This window comes from Hyperolius riggenbachi, chromosome 12 (assembly GCF_040937935.1).
Source record: "Hyperolius riggenbachi isolate aHypRig1 chromosome 12, aHypRig1.pri, whole genome shotgun sequence".
NCBI classification, from domain to species: domain Eukaryota; kingdom Metazoa; phylum Chordata; class Amphibia; order Anura; family Hyperoliidae; genus Hyperolius; species Hyperolius riggenbachi.
Window position 1 is genome coordinate 232,342,070 of NC_090657.1, and position 25,238 is coordinate 232,367,307.

General features: G+C 47.0%; 1 protein-coding gene across 5 annotated transcripts in view; it reads right to left on the reverse strand.

The window, feature by feature from the left end:
• Positions 1–25,238, reverse strand: part of SLC39A11 (solute carrier family 39 member 11) — a 665,003-nt gene that overhangs the window by 455,357 nt on the left and 184,408 nt on the right. For 4 of the 5 annotated variants that reach the window (XM_068264569.1, XM_068264567.1, XM_068264568.1 and 1 more), the window contains exon 5: positions 9,500–9,626. In XM_068264569.1, coding sequence (XP_068120670.1) covers positions 9,500–9,626 — 127 coding nt within the window. The remainder of the gene's footprint in view (positions 1–9,499; positions 9,627–25,238) is intronic. The other variant, XM_068264566.1, reaches the window with a different exon arrangement.

Below are 25,238 nucleotides of genomic sequence, written 5' to 3' on the forward strand. Positions count from 1 at the left end.
GCGCATGTACACACGGCAACAACGCTACTGCGCATGTACACACGGCAACAACGCTACTGTGCATGTGCGGACGTCAAAAACGCTACTGCGCAGGTACACACGTCAACAGCGCTACTACGCATGTGCGGACGTCAACAGCGCTACTGCGCATGTGCGAACGTCAATAGAGCTACTGCGCATGTGCCCACATCAATAGGTGGCCGACAAGGAGAACCTTGGGGAAGGGGGGGGACAGCACTGGATCCCCTCTGGTGAGGAGGAAGGGGGTTAGCCAGAGGCTTTCCCCTCCCAAAGTAAGCGCACCCCATAGGGGATTTTTTTTTCTTTTTCTTTTTTTTACAGGTTCTCTTTAAGTGTGTTGGCAGCATAAATGAATGTTCTTTCTTTCGGCATTCCCGCGCCCCACCATTCAGCATCCCCCCACCGAGCACATCTCTCCTTCCCCTCCAGCCGCCGCTCGTTCGATCCTCACGATTTGCGCTGGAGTTCTCCTGCGCCGCTCTTGTAAAATACAAAAAAAATGCAGCCTCAAAGGAGATCTATCGCTCAGAAACGTTTAAAGATTAATCTGCGCTGACACTTCGCCGTATGCCGCGCCGTGAGTATGTCAGCCTCCTCGGGGCGTCCGCGCGCATACAAATACGCCGACGTTTTGTTTCATCGGCGGCTCGCCGTTTTGTTGCCTGACTTTTTTTTTCTCTAATTTATGAAATTAATTTCTACTGAATAACAAAAAGAGAAAAAAAAAATCTTTCAATTAACCAAGTATTTAAATCCAAACTGTGCCAAGCCGAGCCTGAAATAATCCGATACTCACAATGCCTGCTTACCAAAAATAATGAAATAAAATCAAGTGTTGAGCGAAACATGTCACAGTCACGTGACTGTTAAAGGAGCCAATCCAGGCATGGCGTCCAAGGGACCGAAGCACAATTCCTACAATGGTTCTAAAGGGTGACTGGGTGTGGCTTCATATGGTAGGGGCGTTACCCCCGGCCCCAAGAGCCACAACAAGGCTCCAGCGGCCAACCGTGTGCTAGAGACGGCCAATGGGATGCCAAGGATCCCGTCTTGCAAGCAAATAAATGCAGCTTGGCCAATCGTAATGAGTTAGCCCAAAACCAGTATGCATACAATTTTGCATTAGATTTACATGCAAACTGAAATTACTAGCATCTCGCATGACAATGCTCTGCTGGACGTATTTTACTTTATTTTCATGTAGTCAATTTATTTCTACTAAAATGACTTTACACACAGGGTAAATGAAAGCCACGTGTGTGTATAGGTTTGTGTGTGCACACGTGTGTTTTTATGGAAGTGTGTGGAAGTTGGCTGATGGTGTAATGGTTAAGGGCTCTGCCTCTGACACAGGAGACCGGGGTCGAATCTCGGCTCTGCCTGTTCAGTAAGCCAGCACTAATTCAGTAGGAGACCTTTGGCAAGTCTCCCTTACACTGCTACTGCCAATAGAGCGCGCCCTAGTGGCTGCTACTCTGCTCTGGCGCTTTGAGTCCGCAAGGAGAAAAGCGCAATATAAATGTTATTTGTCTTGTCTTGTCGTGTGTGTGTGTGTGTGTGTGTGTGTGTGTGTGTGTGTGTGTGTGTGTGTTTTATGGAAGTGTGTGTGTGTGTTGTGTGTGTGTACAGTGTGTGTGTGTGTGTGTGTTTTTTTATGGAAGTAAGTGTGTGTGTGTGTGTGTTTTTTTTTATGGAAGTAAGTGTGTGTGTGTGTGTGTGTGTGTGTTTTTTTATGGAAGTAAGTGTGTGTGTGTGTGTGTGTGTGTGTGTGTGTGTGTGTGTGTTTTTATGGAAGTGCGTGTGTGTGTGTGTGTGTGTGTGTGTGTGTGTGTGTGTGTGTGTGTGTGTGTGTGTGTGTGTGTGTGTGTGTGTTTTTATGGAAGTGTGTGTGTGTGTTTTTATGGAAGTGTGTGTGTGTGTGTTTTTATGGAAGTGTGTGTGTGTGTGTTTTTATGGAAGTGTGTGTGTGTGTGTTTTTATGGAAGTGTGTGTGTGTGTGTGTGTGTGTTTTTATGGAAGTGTGTGTGTGTGTGTGTGTGTGTGTGTGTGTGTGTGTGTGTGTGTGTGTGTGTGTGTGTGTGTGTGTGTGTGTGTGTGTGTGTGTGTGTGTGTGTGTGTGTGTCTCTAGCCTTTTTGTCACGCCAGGCAGGCAAGAAGTCCAGTGTCATCCCCTTCCTGCACAACCCCAGCTTAGTGTGTAAATGCAGAGCATAGTGCAGCAGAAGCTGTGCTCTCAGCTCTTCGCTGGAGTCCAGTGCTGCGCTTCCGCCTGTCCGCTCACCACTCGCCCTAGTGCCCAGCATATCCTACCACATATAGCGTGATTACACTCTACATGAGGAGTGAGGTGCCAGCACTAGATGGCAGGGCCGGAGCTACCATAGAAAAAAATAGGCAGCTGCCCCAGGGCCCCAGAGCCTGTAGGGGCCCCCAAGTTGTCCCTCCCCATCTTAACTCTTGCTCCCCAGGGACTCTGCAGAGTCTGTTAAGTTGGGAGGTGATTGGGGGAGGGTCAGCAGCCAGCTCAGGGGCCCAGGAGGGAAATTTAGCTGCAACAAAGGGCCTCTAATGACGCTTTTTGGTCAGGGGGTGTCTGTTGGGGGGCCCCCAGGCTAATCTTGCCCTAGGGCCCCATTGTTACTTGAACCGGCCCTGCTAGATGGACCAGGAGACAGACAGGATGGTCACACAGGCACAGCACTGGAGGGGAGGTGAGAGCACAGCTTCTGCTGCACCATACTCGGCCTTTAAGCACTGGACTGGGGGAGCGCAGGAGGGAGATGGACACAGATTGTGGAACAAGGGGACAGAGGGAGGCACAACGGGGGACAGAATGAGGCGCAGTGGGACAGAGGGATGCACATAAAACCAGATAATCCACAAAGCAATTTAGGCAGATGCCTAGGGCCTGAAGAGAGACTAGGGGCCCGGTATATGCTAAACCCAACAAATCTTGCAAAAAAAGCTAGGTGGCCATCAAGGGTGGGCCCAAAGTCGCTGCTTGCCTAGGGCACCATTTCTCCATCTCTGGACACACAGGGTGGCAGAGGTGGCACAGGGGGACTGAAGGTGGCACAAGGAGACAGAAGGAGACACAAGGGGACAGAAGGAAGCACAAACACCTGTGAAGTTGTGCCTTTGTTCAGGGCGTGGCCTAGTTCTAAGGGCAAGGCTTAATCAGGGGCATGGTTCCTCTAGGACCAATGGCATGCCAGGCAGTGGCCTGGAATGCCTATGCCTAAAAACGCCCCTGTGTGTGTGTCTAGTTCCTCTAATCACACCTGAAAAAATTGACTTTCGTCCAAAGTCAAATTTCCAGACAGTGAGAGGCGGGCTTGCAGTGATGTTCCCTTCCATTCCCTCCTCTTTCCCATCCAATACACTCCGCATAAGAGGGAACATCGTGGCAAGCCCGCCTTTTCCTGTCGGGGGGGGGGGGGGGGGAGTGGGGGACGAGGAGAGGAACGGACAACGCCCAGAGTTATGAGGATCCAGCTTGAACATACCTCTGTGTGTACCTTGGGGCGCTTTACCTTGAGTCAGGTGTGCTGTAACCCATTAGCAGCTTCAATAGAGTTATCTCGTGTGAGATAAATTCACTGCGCTTGACCTCAGTCAGCACAACTCTTTGTGCTGTAAATTCTTGGAATGCTTTGATCTCTCTCTTCTAGCAGAGGCTATAGAAACTGAAAGCAGAAGTCCTCTGTTATTGTCTCACACTGCCCCCTAGTGACAAGGGGCCATGAACACACATTGCAGCAGTACTAATTAGACACAGGGAAATGTATTAGAAGCAGGGGAATGTAACAAATAATAAACAAATGTGCTAAAATGCATTAGCCTGGAGCACTTGCAAGCTAATAAAGTGGCCTCTAAATAAATAGGCTGGTAAAGGGTTCATTTTGGCAGATAGGTAATACTGAGCATGTGTCGGGGAATAAGGCTGAAGAAAGCTCAGACTGAAAAACAGAGTTAACTAAACCTGGAAGAAAGTTTGTGAAGTTAATTACAGCGCATTTGTTTCTCAGTCGTGTTGCTTTTACGCTCTCAGCGTGACGAGCCGAATCCCAGCGCCGTACGGTGAGTCAGCGCTTCGTGCCCGCCGTGTCGGATCGTCGGAGTTTTATATCCTTATTGACCAAACACTCTGCAAAATAATGACTTCCTGCGATCTTCCATTACTTTGTTTTCTGGCGGGGAATTAAAACGTCTCTGCTGTCCCCGTAATGGAGAGGGAAGCTGTAAAAAGGCGATGATCGCGCAGAAGAAAAGGAACGGCAAAGTGCTGGTTATGGAATTCACCCCAGAGCGCGTAATATTGCCGTATAACAGCTGGCGCATAGCAGCGGCTCCTGGACAGGTGCGGATATAGGAGGCACAAAGTGCACCGGTCATGAAACCAGATATGTATGGGAGGAGTAAGGAGGAGGAGTAAGCTGCATGTACTGCAGAGGTGGGGATACTGTACATGGAGGTAAGGAGGGATGGTCACTCGATATTGCCAGTCACTTGCCGGGGGCTTCCTCCAGCTCCCGGACGTCCTCCTGATCCCTCGCTGCCATTGCAAGCAGCTCCCCTCCCTCCGTATCCCCTTCCAAATGCTGCATGTGTGTCCCTGCGACCCGCAGTACCAATTGCTCCTCACCTCAGGAGCGCGATCGAGCAGGGGAACATGGGGGGGGGGGGCAGGAATCTCAGCAGAGGATGTTAACCCTATGTCTGCTTCCATGGAAGCAGGAAGCAGAAACACTGCAGATTTATTGCAGGATTTCTAGCAGCTGTAACAAAGAAATGTTTTTCTTTAAAGTTTATTTTGATGTTGCTTATCTTTTAGAGATGTGAGAAAGTTCCAAGTTCAGATCCGCTTTAACATTCCCTTCAAAAGGAAATAAATATGGCAGCCTCCATACGCCTGTCTCTTCAGGTCTCCTTAAAAAGACGGTGATTTTCCCATTCACTGGACTTTTTCCTGATTTGAAAGAGACTGGATTAGTAACGTCTCTTCGCAGCGTACGGAGATCGCTGGCAGGGCGGCCAGTTTCCTCATTAGCATTCATGGACAAGAAGTTAGCAGCAGAAGGTAGGAACTCGCTGCAGGGCTGTACCGCCAAGAGAAGGGAGAAGGGGCCAGATGCCTCGCCCGCACAATGCTGGAGGGGGGAAGGAGGGTTACTGGAAGCTATCGCGGCTTCCTACAGAGTGCCGCTCCGGAGCCAACCTACCAGCGGGCCGGACAATGGCGCACTATGCTCACGCCAATAGATTGCATAATAAACTGGTACTGTCACCCATAAAAGACAAGAGCATGGCTCTGTAATAACTCCGAATCATGGCGGTGTTTCACGACCGCATAAAACCTGTAGTGTAAGCTGTATCTCTGCTCGCAGGAAGAGGTCAGTATTGCGTTCCTGGTTGCCACGCTGGCCTCGACGGTTAAAAAGGAACTAAACTGAGAACTTCCTTATTGCTCTAAAAGATTAGCCACAGCATGATAAACTTTATGGGGAACAAAATAATCATTACAATTTATGAAAAAAAATCTGAAGTTTTACTGTTGTTGAAGGCACTGAAAGGGTTAAGCCTTAGTGTTTACTATATGGAGAGCTGCCTAGGCAGGGCCCTCCTGCAGTCTATTCACAGTTTCTGATAAGGTTTAAATAGACCAGCTGATGTACCTAAACAAACAGAGAATACAGAGAAGTGAATTTCTTCAGCGACTGTAGAATGAAGACCTTTCATTGTGTGCTATGCAAGAGTTTGAGGCCGCTTTAACGGATAAGTAAATCAGTATTATCTAGGATTTTTACGTCATGGGGCAGGAAGTGGTTAAGGGATTTCCTGAAACTTTTCACAGCTATGGCTCTTCTCTCTTCTCCTACCCTACTGCTCTATAAAACGAGGCAAAGGGGCGTCTCCCCAGATTCCCATCATCCATTTCACCTCCTGAATGTCCTATCTTCAGTAAGAAGGTTTCCATTACTACTGTCTGAATAAGTTTGAATGTCGACACTAAAAAGCAGTTATTTTGTAGTCCAGCGATCTGTGCGGAGAGAGACAGGAAGATCTGCAGCACGCCAAGCCCACCTATTCTTTCAAACTATTTTCTCGCCTCCGTTCCACCCCCACAGCTCCAGAAGTCCAGACATCCAGAGTCCATCTCCAAATAACGAGTCTCAGATTTATCAAATATTGTCTGCTACTAGCTGGTAAAGGTTTGCAATGCTTTCAGATGTTCCTTCACATACGGGGTTCCTGCAGGATGATTGCTAGCATGGAACTTCAAAAAACATTACAGCCAGTGGTCTCCCTAGCAACAGGCATGATGTTCCTCTGTCAGTAAGTGCACCGCGGCTGGGGGAATTCCAGCTGGACTCAGAGCCATATCTCTGCCATCAGTAATAAACTCACTAGTTATAATGGCAGTCGCTGACCCAGGAATTCCCCCCATACCATAGTGCCTTGTAAACAGGGACATGACTATGTACTTTGTAATGTGCTGCAGAAGATGTCAGGCTATATAAATACATAATAATAATATGGTAGGATATTAGACTATGACTATGGTAGGATTAGATTGTGAGCTCCTCTTAGGACAGTCAGTGACATGACTATGTACTCTGTAATGTGCTGCAGGAGATGTCAGTGCTATATAAATACATCATAATATGGTAGGACATTAGACTGTGACTGTGGTAGGGATAAGATTGTGAGCTCCTCTGAGGGCAGTCAGTGACATGACTATGTACTCTGTAATGTGCTGCAGAAGATGTCAGTGCTATATAAATACATAATAATAATATGGTAGGACATTAGACTATGACTATGGTAGGATTAGATTGTGAGCTCCTCTGAGGACAGTCAGTGACATGACTATGTACTCTGTAATGTGCTGCAGAAGATGTCAGGGCTATATAAATACATAATAATATGGTAGGACATTACACTAGGACTATGGTAGGATTAGATTGTGAGCTCCTTTGAGGACAGTCAGTGACATGACTATGTACTCTGTAATGTGCTGCCGAAGATGTCAGGGCTATATAAATACATAATAATAATAATAATAATATGGTAGGACATTAGACTGCCTTCAGCTCGCGGTGACGTTCTATGGCGCTGCACACGGAGATGGCAGTTTATCTACACGCTGCACATCTCTGAGTGACCCTAATGAACTAAACATTTTGTTGAGATTTGCTGCCGAGCCATCAGGACAATAAAATCACAGCGAGAATTGATCTTTGCAAGGAGGAGATGAGAGCAGGAGGAGCGATCAGAGATCTCTGAGGTCACCCAGCAGGATGGAGACAGAGGTTACAGTCTGTACATCACACAGGAGGGTGCTGCTGCTGCACAGCACAGGAGAGGCACTCCGCAGGAGGGAGAGAGAGAGGTTACAGTCTGTACATCACACAGGAGGTGCTGCTGCTGAACAGCACAGGAGAGGCGCAGCAATCACAGCTGCAGGAGTCAGAAGAGATCAGAAACACATACAGGAGGAGGAGAGAGGCTCCCTGAAGGAATCTCCACACAGTACCGACATCGCTACTATTAAAGTGACAGGATAGGCAGTCAATGCCATGATAATAAGTCTGAGTGTCAGGAGGAAATCAATGCTGAAATGTAGTTGTGAGTGCTAATGCTACACGTATGTGGAGATCAGAAAATGATTATCGGTTTCAGATGAAGTTGGATGCAGATTTACAGGGACAACTGAAGTGAGAGGCAGATGAAGGCTGCCTTATTGATTTCCCTTTGAACAATGCACACTGCCTGGCAGCCCTGCTGATCGTGCATCAGTAGAGTCTGAATCACACACCTGAAACAAGCATGCGGGCAAATCTAGTCAGACTTCAGTCAGAGACATCTGATCTGCATGCTTGTTCAGGGGCTGTGGCTAAAAGTATTAGAGGCAGAGGATCAGCAGGACAGCCAGGCAATCTGCATTGTTTAAATGGAAATAAATATAACTGGCTCAAATAAATGAGTACTATGCCAAAGAATGCACCCATGTACAAAGAGGATGGACAACCCTGCTCTCCTTCAGTGGTGTATTCCAGAACTCATGGAGAAGCATGTGATCGGTCAGGTGATAGATTTGTGAGCTGGGATTTGCTGCTCATGATCATGTGATAAGCAGGAAGTGATCACAGCAAATCAGAGCCTTACAAATATGTCAGCTGATCAAACTGATCACATGCTTCTGCATAAGTACTGGTCCGCATGAGCAAATCAACTCTTCAGTCCAGCAAAACAACTTTTTTTGTACTTTTGTTATTTTAATCTTGATGGTGCCCATACTGTATGTGGTAAAATTGTGTTGTTTTTTTTTATTTCAGAGAAAATTGATTGGTTGTTCCATTTGGTCGAATAGTGTTTAATACTATTTTCGAGGTTACCGTACATGAACGTTCGATTTTTCAGAAAATCTAAGAAAATCTGATTTTTCTTTTACAACCCACCATACACTATAGCATTTCACAAATAAATCACCCTGATTTCAGCAACATTCTCAATCAGATTTTTATCGAAAAAAAAATGATGGTTTGTTTTTTTCTTGATCGAAAAAAAAAGAAAGATTTTCGATTTCACTCTATTTGATCGTTTTGGTCAAACAGGAAAATCAAACGTTTTAAAGGGGTTCTGTGGAGTGTTGGAAAAAAAAACTGACACTTACCTGGGGCTTCTATCAGCCCCCTGTAGCGGTCATGTCCCGTGTCGTCCTCCTCCGATGCTCCATTCCCCGCCGCCGGCACTAGTCAATTATTCGTCTTACAAGGCTAATAGTGCGCGTTCCTGTTCGCGTCATTGAGAGCTTACTGCCTGGGCGCAGTAAGAGGTTTATTCATACAGCGCCTGCGCAGTAAGCTCCCAGAGACTCGAGCGGGAGCGCGCATGTGCACGGCGCGCAGCTGCAGTCTCGTTAGAGGAATCATTAGACCAAGACCGGCGGGGAACAGATGATCGTAGAAGGACGGCGCGGAACAGGACAGCTACAGGGGACCAATAGAAGCCCCCAGGTGTCAGTTTTTTTTTGTTTTTGTTCAACCCTCCACAGAACCCCTTTAAGTACCATGTATGGGCACCAATAGAGTGATTTGGTAATGCGGACATGTTCTGGGGAGTCATGTAAAGTCTTTCGGTGATACTTGCCACTTTAAGAGCCGTGGGTACTGTGTTGAGATCCAGTTATCAGCTGTAGAGGAAAATATTCTCACATCCCATTAGGCTGATGTTGGGCGATGAGTCACCCGTCACCTTGTTCTGCCGTCGGTCACCAGCGTCCGGTCATCCCCTGAGCCGCGTGAGTCAGCATCAATGGAGTGTAAACCATGAACAGATTGCGAGTGACATCACAGCCTTTTCACGGCCGCTCAGGAAGCGGTTACTCGGCTGACGTGATGACCAGATAGTCGGCGAGTGACGGCAGCCCAGCGGCGACACCCCGTGCGTGGTATATGACAACGAGGATGCTTGCCTTTGTGAGGGAGGACTCTACCTATCCGGATGCTGAGATCTCGATCTCCGTACGCCGAATCCTCATTCTTCTCCTTCGGGGGTTTGGAGTCATACGTGGCGACAGAGAACGGGTCATCGCTCATGCCCTGCGAGAGAGACAGGAAGAGAGACTAAGACACTGATAAATAATATGACTTCCCAGTGATCCTTACAGCACAGCCAAAAGCACAATCAAACAAGGCAAATTCTGAAAGCAATCTACTGTATATTTCGGAGTATAAGACGACCCCCAACTTTTCCTGTTAAAATATAAAGTTTGGGATATACTCGTCATATAAAACTACCCCTCTTCCAATGCACACCAAATAGAAAAAGAAAAGTCATATGCTGGTGCTATGTATGAACAGATACTGATGCTGTACTGTATGTGGTACCCAGTATGGAACAGTATATAGGCGATTGATGCATAGCTCCCAACTGTCTCTCTTTCGGAGGGACAGTCCCTTTTTGGGAGCTCTTTCCCTCTGTCCCTCTTTCCCCCTGATTTGTCCCTCTTTCAAGACTTTTTCCGTCTTTCTATATAAATATATATATATTTCTATACTAAAAATGTGTTTGACTCTAAATGTATTCCCATCTTTTAAATTGATATATTACGAATTATAAAATGTTACTATGAAGGAAAATTAACCATGATAGAAAGGACCAGTGTGGTTTGAATTATAAAAAAACATTTTTCTTATGAAAAATTTTATGGAATGTGTGACTAGGGGTGTGGTGGAGGTGTGACCAGGGGTGTGGCATGGGCATGGCTTAAGTGTCCCTTTTTCTCATCTCAAAAAGTTGGGAGGTATGGATTGACTGGTTGGAATGGACTACTCTACCTGTCTACCTGTTTATCAGAGCAGTACAGAAGAATAGATCGGGCTGTGCCCATAAAACACGCCTCTTTCACCCGTCTGGCCCCGCCCTTGTATCCTACTTACCTCCTTCTCTGCCTCTCAGATCTCGCACATGTGCACCTGCGCTGCTTCACTACAGTCCTCATCAGCGAGATCTGAGAGGCGGTAACAGGATAGGGTGTATCACCCGGCATCAATGACACCCGCAGTGTATAGAAGGCGCGTGGAAGGCAGGTCAGACAGTGGTGACCATGTAACACCCAGACTACACATACAGGCAATACTGATACTTAGGCCTTGTTCACATTTGGGACGTTGCTGTGCGCGTATCACAGTGCATTGTGCTGTGCGCTGTGCTAGGTACAGCTTTTTCCATTGATTCTAATGTTACACGTTCACATCTATGCGCTCTGTTACTGTCCGTTTGAGACACGTGGTGTTGTAGGCATTTCTGTGCATTGCGCTGTGAAGCGCACACCAATGCAAGTGAATGGGTGCGCTTTGTTAGTGCATAGCAATGCGCTTTGGAAATGTGTTTTTTATGCCTAATTTTTAAAAAAAGAACATTTTCAAATGAAAACAAATCTTTATTGACAAATGCTACATCAAATAAACAAAACATGCAGAACAAAAATGCATTCAAGCGTGTTTAAGTGCATGTAAAACGCATGGGTCTGTTAAAAAATAAATAAAAAGGGCATTGCAACGCACTTAAGTGCATTATGAAACACGCATCAATGCATGCGTTTCTTATCATGCGCTTAAATGCGTTTCTACATGCACCCAATGTGAACAAGACCTTAAAGAGGAACTGTCGCGAAAATCTTAAAATTTAAAACGCATACAAATACATACATTTCCCCCAGAGTAAAAATGATCCATAAATTACTTTTTTTCTATGTTGCTGTCACTTACAGTAAGTAGTAGAAATCTGATATTACCAACAGGTTTTGGGCTAGTCCATCTCTTCATGGGGGATTCTCAGCACGGCCTTTATTCTTTATAAAGACATTCCCTGAAAATGATTAATACAAAGATGCTGGCCAGCCTCCCTGCTCACTGCACACTATTTTGGCAGTTGGACGGAGCAACTGCCATTCACTAAGTGCTTTTAAAAATAAAGAAAACCCTGAGGACACCCCTATGAGAAGATGGGCTAGTCCAAAACCTGTCGGTAAGGTCAGATTTCTATTACCTACTGTGACAGCAACATAGGAGAAAAGTAAGTTATGGCTCATTTTACTCAGGGAGAAATGTAGTTCTCATTTGCAACATATTACGCAGCGCTGTACAGAGTATATTGTCTTGTCACAAAACTGTCTCTCAGAGGGGCTTACAATCTAATCCCTACCATAGTCATACGTCTAATGTATGTATTGTGTAGTGTATGTATCCTAGTCTAGGGCCAATTTAGGGGGGAAGCCAATTAACTTATCTGTATGTTTTTGGGGTTTGGGAGGAAACCGGAGTGTCCGGAGGGAACCCACACAGACACGGCGGGAACATACAAACTACCTGAAGACGTTGACCTGGCTGGGATTTGAATTGGGAACCCAGTGCTGCAAGGAGAGATCGCTAACCACTACATCACCGTGCTGCCCAAATCTAACGATATCCATACACACTATTTAAAAAAAAAAAAAACTCATTCAATCAGATCTGGCAAGATGGATCGGCATTTTCTGATGTTAGTTTAAATGATCATCTGGGGAATTTTTGCACACAATTATGGAATGTTCGATCGTTTTGTAGCCATTTCAAATGACTATAGTCTAAAATGTGTACACAGCTTAACCGACTTGGCTCACAGACGTTCGCTCGCACCGCCCAGCTTACGGAATTACCGCCATCCTTTCTATATGGCGCGCACGTCTCCAATACTCGGCATTGAGGCTGAATGCTTGGCGATTTATCACGCCGCGGTAATGAAATGCGATTGCAGTCATTGCAAACCGTCCTGATGTCTTCCTCGGTGACGGTCGCATTGTCCCGCGCACCTGCCGCCAACACACAACGGAATAAATAAACTCCTAATATACTTGGGCCTGTCCTTCCCGCTGATCTATTGTAAGCGATGCTATGCAGTCATTAGGATGCTCGCAAGACGCTATTCAGGAACGCACGCCAGCCGTAACTCGGAGATTAGACTACTTGTCACATCAGAGAGTCACTGTATGAGCAGCAAAGGGAAAACACATTAATGTGAACGAGGGTCTATCGCCTAAACGCATCCGAGTTACCGACTCCTCAAACTGGCAGCCATATCTGTGCTATCCTCCCCCCCCCCCCCCCCGTTCCATCCTACAGGAATACATATGCAGTGATCTGCTGCAGAATACATTACTTGTATATACATGAGCTGTGCATATAAATAGCATCTCATGGATAGAAAACTGGAGCGATATTATCTCACCCCCCACTGGGCAGTTCAAACTGACCTGTAATAACGTGTCAGTATAAAGTGGAGCTAAACTCTTGCACGGGACAGAAGGAAAACAGAGAAATGCAACTGTTATGTATTTAGAGAGTTTAGCTCGTCTAATTCCCTCTCATCTGTGACTAATCACAAGTTGTAATTTGGTCCCTCAGTTGTATCAGCTGGCTGCCATGGCAGATGAGCTAATTGGTAAATACAGGATATTAACAATATGTCTGCTTCCACGAAAGCAGGAAGTAGACACACTGCATATTATTTACAGGATTTGTTTCAGCTGAAACAAAGAAAGGTTTTTCGGTAAAGGTCATTATGCTGTTACTTATCTTTTAGAGCAGAGAGGAAGTTCTGAGTTCAGGTCTGTTTTCAGTGGTTCTTTAGGCTTAAAACTGATGAAAGTGTTCTACACATGAGTCACAAAGCTTTTTCACCCGTTTTCCCATGTTTTCACTTTATCTATGGTACTTTTTTAAGCTACCTTAATTATAATATAATTAAGGTAAGAAAAGTAATATTGTAATGAAGTTAGTCAGGAACATATTTTTGCTTGTAAATGTGCTGAAAGGTTGTTTTTACGAATTAGGTGATAAATAAGTCATTTATGAGAAGTTTTGTGAATAGTGCTATATATATATATATATATATATATATATATATATATATATATATATATATATATATATATACATATATATATATATATATACATATATATATATATATATATATACATACATACATATATATATACATACATACATATACACACACACACACACCCACTCACTGGCCATGTTATTATGCGGCCCTTGCTAGGACCAGGCTGGACTCCCTTTTGCCTCCAAGCCATCCAGAACCGAGTTAGTTAGATACTCACCTATATATAGGGCTCTGGGATCCCACAAAGTCTTCCCGTTGCTTTCTGCGCCCCCTGCTGCTTCCGCTGCCCCCCGTTCAAATTCCATGCCTTCTGTGACTCCTTGGAAGACTTTCGGAAGCTCTCACATCCCTGAGTGCCTCTGGAGGCGAGCGGATCCACATTGCGCACTCGCCTCTGTGTAGTGTGGACATGCTCGTCACCAGGAGTACATGAGGACATGGGTGCTTCCAAATCCTTCCGAGGGGTCACAAAGATGTATTCAGACATTCCAAGAACACTAAGGGTAAATATGATCAGCCTAAATTAAAGGTGGGCTCAAAAAAAAAAAAAAAAAAAAAAAAGGAGTAGTCTACCTGATCCGGGAGGCTGAGCGGATCAGGTAGCTGCCAAAACAGCCACTCCCCATTGTGGGCCGCACTGGCAGACTTTCACTTTCCTGACTAACACAACAAATAGAGAGCAACGCGCCCACATAAAGGGCAATTGCCATGGACCTGTTAAACCTCATTTGCACAAGAAAAGAGTCCATCTAGGCATATAATAATCATCCTCAGTCGTCAAATAAATGATATAATACTTTATTAAAACTTCTCTACCACAGGTTTTTTCCCCTTCAAAAGCTCTTCCCATTCATTCGGTAATAACTTTATCACTAATTATAACACTGAAATGATCTATACATTATTTTTTACGGGAAAAACTAGGCTTTCTTTGGGCAGTACTTTATGCTAAGAATTATATTATTTTATACTGATTTGACAGGGAAGAAGAAGAAAAAAATGAAAAAAATCACCATTTCTCAGCTTTCAGCCATTGTAGTTATAAATAACTTGTGCTATTGTAGATAAAACAGACACATTTTATTTGCCAATTTGTCCCGGTTTTTACAATGTTTAACTTGTGTCCCTAGTACAAAGTATGGCGATAATATTTTATTTTGGGTGAGGGGTGAAGGAGTTTCAAAAATAATGAAAATGTGCTTAATGTTCCTATGGTAAATGAATAATGGTGTATTTGGAAGTAGTTTTACTTTTTGGCCACAAGATGGTGCTATACGTACTCAGTTTTCTAAAAATAGACAGCAGAACCAAATATTTATATGTGTTTATAGGTGTTTGTAAATAAGGACGTAGAAAAGCGTGGCAGAAGTTGCTAAGTGGTTAAGGACTTATCCCAATGTACATAAAATCAATTAAAACCATCTAGTACACAGGGGATCATTGCGAATCATATACAAAATACATAATACAAAGTTCATAATACACATGTCAAGGTTGTATCTGCATAGAGCTGGTGTTCAAAAACCATTTGGCCAGACTATATATTATATTTTATACCTTCTATTGAATCTTAAATAAACATTCACTAGCCGCAGTAGTAATGGTCTTTAGGTCTTACCCAGAGCTGCAAACGCTGATCCGCTAGCCCCCCGTGTCCCCTTCACGCGTTCCGTGACCCAGTCACTTCTCCAGAAGGTAAAGTTTACCGGGATTGCGTCCTCGTTTAAATCCAAGATACTGCCTCCCCTTCCTGTCACCTGATTTCCTCTCCATCTATGCTTCCACATATTTGCGGTTCACGTGTGCGCGGCCGCGCACAATGACGTCATCACGTGTTCCGTCTTCATAGACGGAACAATGTGATTCCGTACCTAACTATTCTTAGGCTTTGTTTGCAGGTTTGAGGGACAATAAAGTTTTTTATATGTCTGTAGAAGGACGACTGATATATACATATTTATAGAGGTATATGCAACATCAAAATTGGACATTTCATCATAATAGTTATTGCATAATTTCCTAATACATTTCATGAATATTTTATTACAGATGCAATCTGTAATAAAATATTCATGAAATGTATGCGTTTGCGCTACGATTTCACAGCAGATTCGATCACAGTGATCAAATCTGCTGTATATCGGCGGGAAAATCATTAGGTGTATGAGCCCCTTAAAATAATACCAGCTGCCTGACTGCTGCTGATCCTGTATCTCTAATACTTTTAGCCACAGCCCTGGAACAGACATGCAGAGCAGGTGCTCTGACTGAAGTCAGACTGGATTAGCTGCATGCTTGTTTCAGGTGTGTGATTCAGCCACTACTGCAGCCAAAGAGATCAACAGGGCTGCCAGGTAACTGGTACTGTCTATAAGGAAACATCCATATCCCTCTCAGTTAAGGTTCCCTTTAAAGCGGATCTGAGATGAAAAACTAACTATAACAAGTAACTTGTCTATATATCTTATCTAAAGTTTAGATAGTTTATACAGCAAATCTAGCTGCAAACAGCTTCAACAGAATAGGATTATTTCTTCCTTTGGTACAATGACAGCAGCCATGTTGTTTGTGAACATTACACACAGGCAAGTTCTGCATCTCCAGCCCTCAGCCTTTGAAAACCTAATTCCCCCTCCTCCCTCCTGCCTCTGAAATCTCTGGCTGGTAACACCTTCCCCTCCTCCTGCCCAGATTAAGGGCTCCCATGAGCCCTTGCTGTAATATGCTGAAAATACCAAGGCTCTCTGAAAAGCTGTGGGCAAGGCTTGTTTAGTTTATAGGGAATTAGAGTATTAAAACAAAAACAAAAAAGTATTTGGCTTGAGGAATGCCCTATAAACTATATGAAAGGAACACAATTATGCAATTGTGTAAAAGTTCATCCACTTTAAGTTACCTCCTCTGTAGTTAACCTCCCTGGCGGTAAGCCCGTGCTGAGCACGGGCTATGCCGCCGGGAGGCACCGCTCAGGCCCCGCTGGGCCGATTTGCATAATTTTTTTTTGGCTGCACGCAGCTAGCACTTTGCTAGCTGCGTGCAGTGCCCAATCGCCGCCGCTACCCGCCGATCCGCCGCTATACGCGTCGCCGCAGCCGCCCCCCCCCCCCCCCAGACCCCGTGCGCTGCCTGGCCAATCAGTGCCAGGCAGCGCTGTGGGGTGGATCGGAGTCCCTTTTGACGTCACGACGTCGATGACGTCATCCCGCCCTGTCGCCATGGCGACGGGGGAAGCCCTCCAGGAGATCCCGTTCTTTGAACGGGATCTCCTGATCTCCAATCGCCGGCGGCGATCGGAGGGGCTGGGGGGATGCCGCTGAGCAGCGGCTATCATGTAGCGAGACCTCGTCTCGCTACATGAAAAAAAAAAATAAATAAAAAAAAAACGTATTTGCTGCCCCCTGGCGGATTTTGCCTAACTGCCAGGAGGGTTAAATTACCTCCTCTGTAGTTATTTTCGCATGCAGTTAATTAACAGCCTATCTTTATCTTTAGAATTCTGGAGTTATTTTAAGGATTGAAGAGTTAACTTAAAGACAGAAGAGGTAACTTTAGGTTTGCCTGAGGTAAAATGTTTCCTGAATAAGACATGCCTCGTCACCACGGTGATAACTATAGAAACGTTATTAAAGACAGGAGATCAGCTTAGTGAATTGAGGCCATTGTCACTAATCTCGAGGGGGCTATAGTGCGGGGGAGGAGGGGGGGTAGAGAGCGGCGGTGTGGGGACACACAGGCAACAATTTTTTTTACAAAATTCATTCATTTAGTCAGTGTTTGCCTATTGTAAAATCTTTCCTCTCCCTGATTTACTTTCTGACATTTATCAATGGTGGCGACATCTTTAGTTCTGCCAGGTGATCTGTACGGAATGTTCATTACTGAGAGTTCTATGCACAGAGGGAGATGCTGCTTGATTGGCAGTTGGAAAAATCTTTAATTTCCCAAAATGCAATGAAGTTTACAGACAGGAAACTGTCAGGACCATGGTCATGACATCACTCTGTGGGAGGGGTTTCACCACAATATCAGCCGTACAGACCACCTGACGATCTATTAAAGAAAAGCAGGGGTGTAACAATATACCTTGCAAGGGATGCAGCCGCAGGTGGCCTCGTGGGGCCAGAAGTTTATTTTCCCTGTCCTGAGAGACTGACAACTAAGGGCACTGAGAGAAAAAAAAATGTGTTCTCTGCACAATTGTTCTAATGACTGCATCTGCTTAGCCACTGATAAGGTATCATACAAAGTTTTGTAGACCGTCCCTATTCAGTGTTCAGCATGGTCTTGTGTACAAAGCCATGCCCCCAGCCTCTCCATCCCCTCCCCAAGTACTGTGTACTTTAGTGTTGCTGTAGTCTGCAGCCAAAGAGATCATCAGGACTGTCAGGCAACTGGTATTAACAGGAAATAAATATGGCAGCCTTCATGTGTCTCTCACTTTAAGTTTCCTTAAAGGCTATAAGAAAATGGTTTCAGCTGGGATAGAAATAGGCAGATTATAGCGCGGAGATCTCAGCAGAATCAGAAAACGAGTGAGAAAAAGGCAGCCCACAGGGACGCTTAATGTTATTAGACAAAGGCGGCGTGGACAATGTCTGGCGCGTAAATGTTCAGAGCCCACAGAACTGACCTTTCTGTAAAAGCCATTGTCGAGGCAGCGCTGCGGAGCGAGCTGCGTGAAAAGACTTCAATCGCAAATGCCAAGGACTCTATTCTCCATCACATCTATTATCCAAAGCCGGAGATAAAACTACTTCATCTTCCTCCACAAGAGCCACCGCACCACGGGGAGGAGTGAGGACGCCCCTCTACCCCCCCCCCCCCGCGCCAACAGATTCATCTTTCTCCACAAATGCCACACCACGGGGAGGAGGGAGGAGGGAGGAGGGAGGAGGGAGGAGGGAGGACGCCCCCCCCCCCCCCCCCCCGCGCCAGCAGATTCATCTCCCTCCACAAGAGCCGTACTACAGCGAGAAGGGAGGACGCGCCTCCCCCCCTGCGCCAGCAGATTCCGCTCCCTCCACAAGAGCCGTACCACAGCGAGGAGGGAGGACGCCCCTCCCCCCCGCGCCAGCAGATACATCCCCCTCCACAAGAGCCGTACCACAGCGAGGAGGGAGGACGCCCCTCCCCCCGCGCCAGCAGATTCATCTCCCTCCACAAGAGCCGTACCACAGCGAGAAGGGAGGACGCTCCTCTCCCCCTGCGCCAGCAGATTCATCTCCCTCCACAAGAGCCGCGGCACCACGGGGAGGAGTGAGGACGTCCCTTTCCCCCACGCCAGCAGATTCATCTCCCTCCACAAGAGCCGTACCACAGCGAAGAGGGAGGACGCCCTTCCCTCCTGCGCCAGCAGATTCATCTCCTTCCACAAGAGCCGCCGCACCGCGGTGAGGAGTGAGGACGTCCTTCCCCCCCCTGCGCCAGCAGATTCATCTCCCTCCACAAGAGCCGCCGCACCACGGCGAGGAGTGAGGACGCCCATTCCCCCCCACGCCAGCAGATCCATCTCCCTCCACAAGAGCCGCCAAACCACGGGGAGGAGTGAGGACGCCCTTCACCCCAGCATATTCATCTCCCTCCACAAGAGCCGCCGCACCACGGCGAGGAGTGAGGACGCCCCTTTCCCCCACGCCAGCAGATTCATCTCTCTCCACAAGAGCCGGCGAACCACGGGGAGGAGTGATGACGCCCCTCCCCTCCCCCTCACCAGCAGATTCATCTCCCTCCACAAGAGCTGCCGCACCACTGTGAGGACGCCCCTCCCCCGCGCTAGCAGATCCATCTCTCTCCACAAGAGCCGCCGAACCACGGGGAGGAGTGAGGACGCCCCTCCACCCCCCACGCCAGCAGATTCATCTCCCTCCACAAGAGCCGCCGCACCACGGCGAGGAGTGAGGACGCCCCTTCCCCCCCCACGCCAGCAGATCCATCTCCCTCCACAAGAGCCGCCGAACCACGGGGATGAGTGAGGACGCCCTTCACCCCAGCAGATTCATCTCCCTCCACAAGAGCCGCCGCACCACGGCGAGGAATGAGGACGCCCCTTCCCCCCACGCCAGCAGATCCATCTTCCTCCACAAGAGCCGCCGCACCACGGCGAGGAGTGAGGACGCCCCTTCCCCCCACGCCAGCAGATCCATCTTCCTCCACAAGAGCCGGCGCACCACAGCGAGGAGTAAGGACACCCCTCCCCCCCACCAGCAGATTCATCTCCATCCACAAGAGCCGCCGCACCACACGACGAGTGAGGACGCACTTCCCCGCCACCAGCAGATCCATCTCCCTCCACAAGAGCCGCCACACCACAGCGAGGAGTGATGACGCCCCCCACCAGCAGATTCATCTCCCTCCACAAGAGCCGCCGCACCACGGCGAGGAGTGAGGACGCCCCTTCCCCCCATGCCAGCAGATCCATCTCCCTCCACAAGAGCTGTACCACAGCGAGGAGTGAGGACTGCCCTACCCCCGCCAGCAGATTCATCTCCCTCCACAAGAGCCGCCGCACCACAGCGAGGAGTGATGACGCCCCTCCCCCCCACCAGCAGATTCATCTCCCTCCACAAGAGCCGCCGCACCACGGCGAAACTTTACTTGTTATCTATGTAAAAGACCTTCTCTCAAGTTTGGTTGGCTACAGGGCCATTTTCTTAGGCATTTATCCCAACTTATCTCTCACCATCTCTTGTTTAAGCTTTCACCGCAGAGCCAATGACCCTTTGAACTTTCCTGCTCCGTTTCATATTTTAAAATGCACAGTATAGTTTGTAAACTGCAAAGATTAGAGAATGATGCAATGTTATATAAAAAAAAGCTAGATTACTGAAAATAAATATTATGAGACACTTTTCTTTACTACTGATGTCCTTTTAAATTATCTGTACTGGAACTACACATATAATTCATACATAAGGGGTTTTTTTTTTCACTTCAGTGTCCCCAAGTGCAGCTGTTAATTCTTCCTGGTCCCCAAGTGCAGCCATTAATTTTGCTGGGTAGACTTATACAGGAGTCAGTAAAAATTCCAGCTTGAGAGGGTCAAATACTGGAGCTCCCTAATACACGAGGTGGACTTGTATTCAAGGATATATGTAACTTACATGCAAACAGAATAAATCAAGGCAAACGTGCAAAAAAAAAAAAAAATGAAGGGATTGTATTTTTTTTTTTTATCCTACTGAATTCTGCACCAGTTAGTGAGAATAACAAGGTATGACTATGGACCCGTCCGTCCATTAACAATGTCCCCAGGGCTATTCGCTGCCCGAAAATAATTTCCCAAAAACCTGTGACTGTTGTGTTGGCTCCAGTCTCCATAAATATCTGCTTGTTGTGTTGGCTTCAGTCTTGATAAAGATCTGCTTGTTGAGTTGGCTTCAGTCTTGATAAAGATCTGCTTGTTGAGTTGGCTTCAGTCTTGATAAAAATCTGCTTGTTGAGTTGGCTTCAGTCTTGATAAAGATCTGCTTGTTACATTGCAGAGTCACAGTGATCTGGATGCCGGATTATGCAAGCGGCCCGAGAATTAAATATGCATGTAACTTTAGGCTTAACACGTGTTACGTTGACCAAGTCATATTAAACATGTACATAAGCCTGGCTTGCATTGGCTTTTCCGAGGATCTCGACCCTTCTGGGAAGCAATTTTCCTGAACAAAGAATTGCCTTCTGGTCCCAACCCGTCACCTCCACGACTGCTGGGCGAAGCAATCCCTCCCTGTATTCGGTGAGCCACGCTCCACGCATTCTTCACGCTCCTGCCAGTCTTTCTCCAGCAGGCCAGCGGTTAAACATTTATCTAACGGGACAACCCTTCACAAGCAATTCCTCTGAATAATTAAAGCGATTGGCTTCTTCTGCAAACAATGACACTGAGTCCCTTTTCTGGAAATGCCACATCGCAGGGACCGCTTCCCCAACGCCGGTGATTAATTTCATGGCCTTTTATATGGAGTGGTCAATACGGGGCTGCCAGTGGAGGGGGAGGTCCTCTCCATCATGGCGATTAATATCGCTTGATAACCGTCAGTACATCACTGTCATGCGGGACGTCTGGCACCTGGCCGTCTGTAATGAACGCTGGGGGAGGGGGATTTATAGAAGAAGCGGCCTCGCGGTCCACCGCTGCGACCTCCTCTGTGCAGGCTGAGACCACGCCAAAGCAGATTCTGGCCAGGAGTCGGAGTCTGGCCAGGAGCTGGAGTCATTTTTTGAGTATCTGGAGCCGGTGGTTTCATAAACTGAGGAGTCGGAGTCTGATCATTTTTGTACACGCTCCATAGTCCTACAAGGGCTGTGGAGTCGGACCAATTTTGGGTACCTGGAGTTGTCGTTCGTTTTATAAAGTCATCAGAGTCAGGTGATTTTTGTACTGACTCCACAGCCCAAATTCTGGCACCAGCAGAAATGTGATGGTCACTTTAGAGAGAGAACTTTTAAAGGCCAGTACACACACAAGACCGTTATCTGTCTGGGGCATCTCTACAAGATTCTAGCATGTGCACAGCCCACCGACAACGCCGAGAGGCCTACTGTAAAGATCATGTTAGAGATTGTTTCCATTTGTGCGAATTTGCAGCTGAAGCTCAATCCCCCTTTAACATCCCTGGCGGTAAGCCCGAGCTGAGCTCAGGCTATGCCGCGCAGGAGGATTTCTCCGGCTCTATTGGGGCGATTCGCCCCATTCAAAGTGCTGTGCGCGCAGCCAGCACTTTGCTAGCCGCGCGCACAGCTTGATCGCCGCCGCTCTGGGGCTATCGCCCGCATGCAGCGGCGAAAGAGGGCCCCCCCCACAGCCCTGCGCTGCCTGGACCAATGAGTTCCGGGCAGCGCTATGGGCTGGATCAGGTGCGCCTGACGTCAGGACGTCGGCTGACGTCCATGACGTCATTCCGATTGTCGCCATGGCGACAGGAAAAGCCAAACAGGGGAACGCGTTATATACGCGCTCCCCTGTTTGCTATTAGTGCCGGCGACGATCGCACTAGAGGGACACATGCACCCTCTAGTGGTGTTTCATGTAGCTACCACTCTGGTAGCTTTACATGAAACAAAAAATTTTTTTTTTTTTAAAATACTTTTTTTCCTATTTGAAAAAAAAAATTAACCGCCAGGGAGGTTAAAGAGGAACTCCAGTGAAAAATGACATAATGAACAAAAGTGCTCAATTTTTACAATAAATATGTTCAAATGATTTAGTCAGTTTGCCCATTGTAAAATGTTTCCTCTCCCTGATTGACATACAAACATTTATTACATGGTGACATTTTTACTGCTGGTAGGTGATGTCAGCGGAAGGAGATGCTGCTTGCTTTTTTTGGGCAGTTGGAAACAGCTGTTATTTCCCACAATGCAACAAGGCTCCCACAGTGTGATGTCAGCACCATGGTCACTGTGGGAGGGGCCTCAACACAATATCAGCCATACAGACCCCCCTGATGATCCGTTTGAGAAAAGGAAAAGATTTCTCATGGGAAAGGGGGTATCGGCTACTGATTGGGATCAAATTTAATCCTTGGTTACGGTTTCACTTTAAGTACCAGCGTGGGGGAGGCAGAAAGAAAGAAGAGAAAGCAGAGAACATTCATTCTTGTAAAAGCAGCGAGTGATGGTGGCGTCTGGAGTCGGGACTTATCGGATGAAGATCAGCGCCACACACGCCGCACTGCGTCACGCAGAACTCCCCTCCAATCACGTCTCTATAAACATTCCAAAATCAAAGCAACTTTGCAGAACTTTTCTTCTAAATGCAGCTGAAAAACAAAATACCCGAAAGATAAACGTAAATCAGAAGAGCGCATGAGTGATCGCGTCCCCGGCCCTGTTTATGGTCTGCGGTGCAAGTGTGAATTAACAATGAATTTATGCTGGCATAGAGGCAGACTAGCTGCTAATGTAATTTACATAAATCACTGAGTCTCATATCTGCCTTCCCAGAACACATTACATTGTTCACCGAGGCTGTCGCTTTGTTTGGAATAATATCAAGGAGACAAATCGCAAGCTCTTCTCCCCCAACCTGTGGCCTAGGCATACAGTCACATTCCCTCCATGTTCCCAAGCATTATGGGTAAGTCACAGCTAAAGGGAACCGGAACAGGGTAAAATTATATAAAATTACAACATGATGTAGCTGCAAATGAATATTACATATTTTCCTCGCCGTCAGTTCCTCTCAGAAGCTCACCATTTTCTTCTTACAACCATTACTTTCAGTTCTGAAAAAGTTTTTTGATGGAACTGAAACATATCAGTTGATGTCAGTTATAACTGAAAGGACAACCGATGTGCAAGGTAATGTCCATGTTTTCCTATGGCTCAAGTGGGCGAGAATACAGTGTAACAGTGTGCTGACCGGGAAGCTGTTATTTAGGGTTCCAATGGTATGAAATTCCACGGTATGATAACAGTCTAAAAAAAATGCCACGGTGTGACGGTATACGGCAGTGTTTCTCAAACCTGTCCTTGCGACTCCCCAACAGTACATGGTTTGCAGGCAACCTCACCTCTGCACAGGTGGGGTAATAAGTGTCTCAGCTTGGTGTATTGCACGGTGCTGAGACATTAATCACCCTACCTGTGCATAGGTGAGGCTGCCTGCAAAACATGCACCGCTGGGGAGTCACGAGGACAGGTTTGAGAAACACTGGTATTCGGTATTATAAGATTATTTGTACCTGCCCCCCCTACATCAAATAATGTGCCCCCCACCCCAGTGTGGGGTGCCCCACTCACTCAGCATACATATGATTAGTCCTGGTGGCGTTAGAGATAGGTGTAGCCAGTAATAGGTGCCCACAGTATAGGTAGCCAGGGATAGGTGTAGCCAGAAAACAGATGGCCAGGAATAGATGTCTGCAGTATAGGTAGCCAGGGATAGGTGTAGCCAGTAGTAGGTGGCCACAGCATAGGTAGCCAGGGATAGGTGTAGCCAGTAGTAGGTGGCCACAGCATAGGTATCCAGGGATAGGTGTAGCCAGTAGTAGGTGGCGCAGCATAGGTAGCCAGGGATAGGTGTAGCCAGTAGTAGGTGGCCGCAGCATAGGTAGCCAGGGATAGGTGTAGCCAGTAGTAGGTGGCGCAGCATAGGTAGCCAGGGATAGGTGTAGCCAGTAGTAGGTGGCTGTAGCATAGGTAGCCAGGGATAGGTGTAGCCAGTAGTAGGTGGCTGTAGCATAGGTAGCCAGGGATAGGTGTAGCCAGTAGTAGGTGGCGCAGCATAGGTAGCCAGGGATAGGTGCAGCCAGTGGTAGGTGGCCACAGCATAGGTAGCCAGGGATAGGTGTAGCCAGTAGTAGGTGGCTGGAGCATAGGTAGCCAGGGATAGGTGTAGCCAGAAAACAGATGGCCAGGAATAGATGTCTGCAGTATAGGTAGCCAGGGATAGGTGTTGCCAGTAACAGATGGACGCAGTATAGGTAGCCAGGGATAGGTGTAGCCGGTAATAGATGGCCGCAGTATATGTAGCCTGGGACCGGTGTAGCCAGTAGTAGGTGGCCGCAGTATAGGTAGCCAGGGATAGGTGTAGCCAGTAATAGGTGGCCGCAGCATAGGTAGCCAGGGATAGGTGTAGCCAGTAGTAGGTGGCTGGAGCATAGGTAGCCAGGGATAGGTGTAGCCAGAAAACAGATGGCCAGGAATAGATGTCTGCAGTATAGGTAGCCAGGGATAGGTGTTGCCAGTAACAGATGGACGCAGTATAGGTAGCCAGGGATAGGTGTAGCCGGTAATAGATGGCCGCAGTATATGTAGCCTGGGACCGG